The 6,000-nt window shown below is 45.0% G+C and overlaps 1 protein-coding gene across 6 annotated transcripts in view; it reads right to left on the minus strand.

Moving 5' to 3' along the window:
- LOC138960073 (protein pangolin, isoforms A/H/I/S-like) overlaps positions 1-6,000 on the minus strand; it is a 97,500-nt gene that overhangs the window by 32,969 nt on the left and 58,531 nt on the right. Inside the window, exon 1 of one of the 6 annotated variants that reach the window (XM_070331800.1) lies at positions 3,685-4,822. The exons of the other annotated variants lie outside the window; for them this stretch is intronic. Within the exon in view, the coding sequence (XP_070187901.1) occupies positions 3,685-3,852 (168 nt within the window). The 5' untranslated portion in view covers positions 3,853-4,822. Of the gene's footprint in view, positions 1-3,684; positions 4,823-6,000 lie in introns of those variants that run through there. 6 annotated transcript variants of the gene reach the window in all.

The following is a 6,000-nucleotide window of genomic DNA, read 5'->3' on the forward strand; positions in this document are numbered from 1 at the left end:
CCGATTTAACACTTCGCACCCCCGATGCCGCTAGCTTTTGTCCGGTGATGAAAACATGTCCGCACTGTCCATTAGTCAACACGTCGGGTGGTGTATTGGCCAAAGTGATGTAGATTGATTCCTTTCAATCTTGCCGCAATCGTGTCACAAATGGGCAAATCAGACGGCGCGAGACTCTCGCTTGGCTTGATCCCTCGTGACAGCGAGCGTGATCACCGATAAATGTGCGTATGACTATTAGCATGGAAGTACATCGGGGAAAAAATCGACCCGTTTGCTCGCTTCTCTACACACAAGTCACAACGGCCTCCGTCCGTTATCAGTCCCTGCCCATCTTATTCTGACGCCATTAAAAGCTACGTAAAATTAGTTAAAATCGCAGTACTTTGCACTACAGAAAAAGTGACGCAGTTAGTACTTTTAACCCTTCTCTGTGTATTGTAAACTGTTTCACCATCCTGCTTCGTTGGAATCTCTTTTTTCTTCTCTTTCGTTTTTCGTTGTTGTTGATTTTATTTTCTCTGCCACATATGATTATCTTCACATACTTGCTGTTAATTCTTAATCTGAAGAGACTGGTATAAGCAGAATCAAGTAACAAAACACGATATTCCTAACTCCTTCCTGTATGGGCCACCAAAACATCTTTGAATAATTTTTCGCTGAAAAACAAAGAGACTGTAGCCCCAATCATCCTTCAAATGTGGAGTTGTAATATGTACTGTTTTAGTCATAGCTTACATCACAATAAAATGGAACTAATTGAGTGTACAAGTCAAGTGTGACATGGAGGTAGAAAGACTGTATGGCTTTCCTATCTGATTTCGTTTTGTCTCCCACCACCGGAACTTATCGTCCAAAGTTACATTTATATTTTGTTCTTATTGTTTCTTATCAATTTTCTCTTGTCCATCGATTTAATTTTATATAAACAGGCGTTCCTATCAAAGAGAGCAAAAAATTCATAGCTCAACTTGAACACGTGCTTCCACGGAAAGAAGCTCAATATTGTGAACTCCACTCCTTCAAAGCAACTGGGAAACATGTGGGCATCAACGGCAAACTGAAGTGACGTTTTCTTTCAAAATTCACACAAGTTGAATTACACCATAGATAGTGGCAAACAGAAGTGACGTTTTCATTCAAAATTCACACAAGTTGAATAACACCATAGTGGCAAACACAAGTGACGTTTTCTTTCAAAATTCACACAAGTTGAATTACATCATAGCGGCAAACAGAAATGACGTTTTCATTCAAAATTCACAAAAGTTGAATTACACCATAGTGGTAAACAGAAGTGACGTTTTCTTTCAAAATTCACACAAGTTGAATTCCATCATAGCGGCAAACTGAAGTGACGTTTTCTTTCAAAATTCACAAAAGTTGAATTACACCATAGTGGTAAACAGAAATGACGTTTTCTTTCAAAATTCACACAAGTTGAATTCCATCATAGCGGCAAACTGAAGTGACGTTTTCTTTCAAACTTCACACAAGTTGAATTACACCATAGTGGCAAACTGAAGTGACGATTTCTTTCAAAATTCACACAAGTTGAATTACATCATAGCGGCAAACTGAAGTGACGTTTTCTTTCAAAATTCACACAAGTTGAATTAGACCATAGTGGCAAACTGAAGAGACGTTTTCATTCAAAATTCAAACAACTTGAATTACATCGATTTCTGTTGGTAAACCATAAGTTCTGAACAAAACAAATTTACTGAAAAAAATAATGGTTCAAAACTGACGCTTTTCTGAGTGAAACATGATTGTCCGTTTTTGTAACACTGTTAAAAGAGAATGTACACACGAACTATAGCAGGATTTTGTGATTATTCCTCAAAACAGAGAACATTGTCTAGCAGACTCCATCAGGCATCATTTGAATTGGTTAGAATTTGCGCTACTTGTGGAGATCAGTAAACGGTACTTGTGGAGAGCAGTAAACGGAAGGTTGATTGACCAGAGCATTCAATGACTGGTGTTAAAACAAAATATATACTGGATTGACTAGAACATTGAATGACTGGTATTAAAGTAACATTAACTGATTATATATTGCATTGACTATAACATTAAATGACTGGTGTTAAACTTAAAGTAAAATTCACTGAAAATATCTTGGAACTGTTGCTTTATTCTGGGGTGTTTTATTTTTTTTTTTTTTAGATGTTATTACAGCAATACAGACAAAGCTTTAAAAGACATGAAATGTTTGTAACTGTACGGTTATCAGTCATTACACAGGACTCTCACTCTCTCTCTCTCTCTCTCTCTCTCTCTCTCTCTCTCTCTCTCTCTCTCTCTCTCTCTCTCTCTCTCTCTCTCTCTCTCTCTCTCTCTCTCTCTCTCTCTCTCTCTCACACACATACGATTTACCTCACATGTTTTTGAAACACAGAATGCTCAATTTTCTACTTACTGTGCACAAAAAATGAAACGTTTGATCAGTAGCTACTACGAAGACAAACAGGATGAGACAAAACAACAAGAACAAGATCCACACGTAGTAACACAGACATTCATAACTTGTCACCATATATGGTACTTCATCAAACACTTAAATATAATAATATCATAAACGATGCGGTCAGTGTAAAAGTGCGCAATGCACTTCAAACCCGGAAGACGCCTTACATAAAACTCAAAACTCCTTTCTACGCAGACGACTGGCAGAGAGAGCTAGAAGAACAATGACAATGCAATCCGCGCCAAGAGGCATCAGCTGACTTAGAGGGACGCAGACGTCAAAAGACCGTGGCAATCTACAGGAAGCATCGCTCCCGAACAATGGTAGACTAGAGAATCGCCCCGGAAAGCCCAACCATAGATAAAGGGATAAGAGGATTGGGACACAGTGAATTGCCGTGATGAGTCCCTCTTAGGATGAGTGACTGATGACATTCTTAGCAAAGATTTTGTCTTATTGTGACATCCCATCACCACCCTATTGTTTAACCCCATCCCCCCCCCCCCCAACACCCCAAATAAGGAGCCATCCTTGCTTCCTTTCACTTTCGATTTTAATATGTCCACATATCGTTTCCTTCAAATTTCCATGAAAGCCCTGTTTTGGGGGGGATATAATATATACCACAGCGGGTTTTTTACTCGCAAAACTTGTTAAAAGATAATAATAAAATAACAATTCCAAAGAAATTGACACTTAAATATATAAGTTAAAAGCGAGGACGACTAAGTTGTTTCAAACGAAATTTCCCTCCAGATATTTTTTAAAACCGAGAAGGATATGAATAGCTGCAACACGTGAGAAGAAGAGGAATAAGTGCTGCAATGGTACAGGAATCATTCATCGTTCCTCCACACTTAACTGATCCCTACAATTGTTATTTATCATTAGATTGGCAAGACTGAAAAATTCACTGTCAAGACAAAATGTTCAACTGCCTTTATTTCTCCCAAAAAACGTTTCTGTCCAAATTTTAACAATAATTAATTTTGAAATTCACAGAGCACAGACGAAAATTTAACACAGCCACAATATCATTCTCTCTCAGTTCACAACGCAAGAAACATCGATCCTAACACTGGCAGACACGGATAGCTTTCCAGAACTTCCCCTCCTCTCACTCCCCCTCCTCTCCCCCCTCTCCTCTCAGCACGACACTCCAACACTTGCCGCTCCCCCTTGAAGGAGGCGGTGACCGTCAGACTCACCAGTTCCAGAAGACATCTGACGGTGCAGGTGTCTGCGGCAGCGGCGGCAGCAGCAACAGCAGCAGCGGTGGCTGCGGCGGCAGGTAAGCATAACGGACAGGACGGACACACTGACGGACACACAGGCATGGCGGCTTCCACAGCTAATCCAGCACAGGTGGAGCACATGACAATGTGCGGACACACTGACGAACACACCGACGTTGGCGGCGGCGGCGGTCCAAGAAGAAGAGAGTGTGATGGACTAACAGGGTGGATGTCCAGAGACACGAGGACACGGTGGGGTCAGCACATGGTGGAATGGCCAGGCGCGGACACACTGACGAACACACAGGCGACAAGGGTGAAGACAGAGAGCGAGCAATGGAGTAACGGGACGTAGTATGTCCAGACACACGGTGACTCTAGGGGGTCAGCATGTTTCCCCCTTGGGTCCAGGGCCGCTGCTTTGACGGCGCCGCTAAAAACTCCCTACAACACCCAAAGGTAGCGTTGAGCCTGGCGCGCGATTCTACTGAGGCGGCCGTTGCTTGTAAAGCGCTACCGCTACACACACAGGGACGGAAGGACGGAGAGAAGGAGTAAGGAGAGAGAGAGGGAGAGAGAAGAGAGGGTGGGGGTGGAGAGGGGTGCAGCGCTTAGTGACCCTCGCGCCCCCCAATGACGGCTGTAGCAATATATCATGTCAGACTGTAAGCTGTGACACTTGACAGATTGGCAGCCAGGGCCACACGGCGGCCCGAGCGAGGGGAGGCAGCCACACGCACCGAGCTAGGAATGCCGCGGCCACAACAGCGGGGAATTCCGACACACCAACCTGACACCCCTCCGCTCCCGACAGTGGGACCGGTCCGCCGCTCATTCACCGCATCACTACGGACCACTCGGGGGTTGCCCGCCGTTTAGGCCAAGGAAAACACGCCGCTGTTTGCTTACGTTCAGGCTCTTTTTTCAATCAATGAACAGACAAGATTAAATTGAAATCACCCCCCTTCAAAAAAGTTTTCTAACTTCACACTCGAGTTTGATGAAAAGAGGGGCCCGCCATAGCCGCCGTAGTAGCAGCAGCAGCAGCAGAAGCATCGCGGTGCCTGAAGATAGTCTGTACAGAGAGAGCGCGAGGTGTGGGCTGGAAACAAAAACAAATATTGTGCAGACGGAGCTACACCCTCCGGCACTCACTCCACTTTCGCTTCGTTCGCCGCCCCCGCCCCCTTCCCCCATCGCTACACCTCCCTAAGCTAGGCGCGTGGGGTGCACATGTACACCACAGACCAGGTAACAACACACACAAGGGTGGAGGGTGGGGTGGGGGAGTAGGTAAGCGGGGGGGGGGGGGGGAGATGCCAGCACACATGAATGAAGGTACCAGAAAAACGGCCGAGGTTGTCAGACACGCACGATTGGAATAACGGTCAGGCGGAACAACGGTCACCTTCAGCAGGTGAGGCAGGTGGGAGCTGGGAGGTGAGGGGGGGTAACGGAGGGGAGGGAAGACTTGTTGCAGGGTCACGGGAGGTCAGCTGCGGGAATTGTGCAGTCTATTAGTCACACTGCACTGTGGACTGTCTCATATCGCACATTGTCTAACTGCAACTGATCTGTGTTGCTGCAGCCACGCCTCCTGTGTCGCTGTCCCCGATCTCATCTTGTCATCACTTCCCACGTTGCCTCACTGTTGCCTCACTGCAACCTATCTGATCTTGCTGTTTCATCATACACGTTTCGATTAGATGCAACTAGAAGGCATGGGAATAAGGAAATGTAAATCAATCAGATAATCCCGAGGCTCTTATCCTCCGTGGAGGAAAAGTTTTCTGCATTAATACCTCGAAAGGTGACACGCATGACCTGAGAACCAATAAATTCGCTTCGAATGCATTCATTTTAATGTCCTTCCCAAAGCTACAGGTTAAATGATTCCATCGTGCGGTGGTTGGAAAATCCTTGAGCTAGTTCAGCCATTCAGTTGACAGTTTTAACGATCACTTTAGACACTCCTTACAGCTTCTTTTAAGATGCAAAAATACACATTTTCTGTAGAGACTAAGTGAAAGTGCGAAGAGCACCAGAGGAACCTGATGTGGATGTGACAGACATTGGACAGCGGAATTTGATGGAGGCGATTCCCACCGGCCATGTCCACTCCCCTACCTCCTTTGACCACGTGGCATTTCGGTCCTCGAGATCGCTGTAAGGAAAACCCCAAATGATAACACACACCTTGCTCTGTTAGCTTTATGGTCTCTGCCGCCTGGCAGCTCACAGACAGGGACCTGAATCTCGGTTTTCCTAAACCTAAACGGACAGTACAAA

The sequence above is a fragment of the Littorina saxatilis genome, linkage group LG2 (genome assembly GCF_037325665.1).
Source record: "Littorina saxatilis isolate snail1 linkage group LG2, US_GU_Lsax_2.0, whole genome shotgun sequence".
Classification (NCBI taxonomy): domain Eukaryota; kingdom Metazoa; phylum Mollusca; class Gastropoda; order Littorinimorpha; family Littorinidae; genus Littorina; species Littorina saxatilis.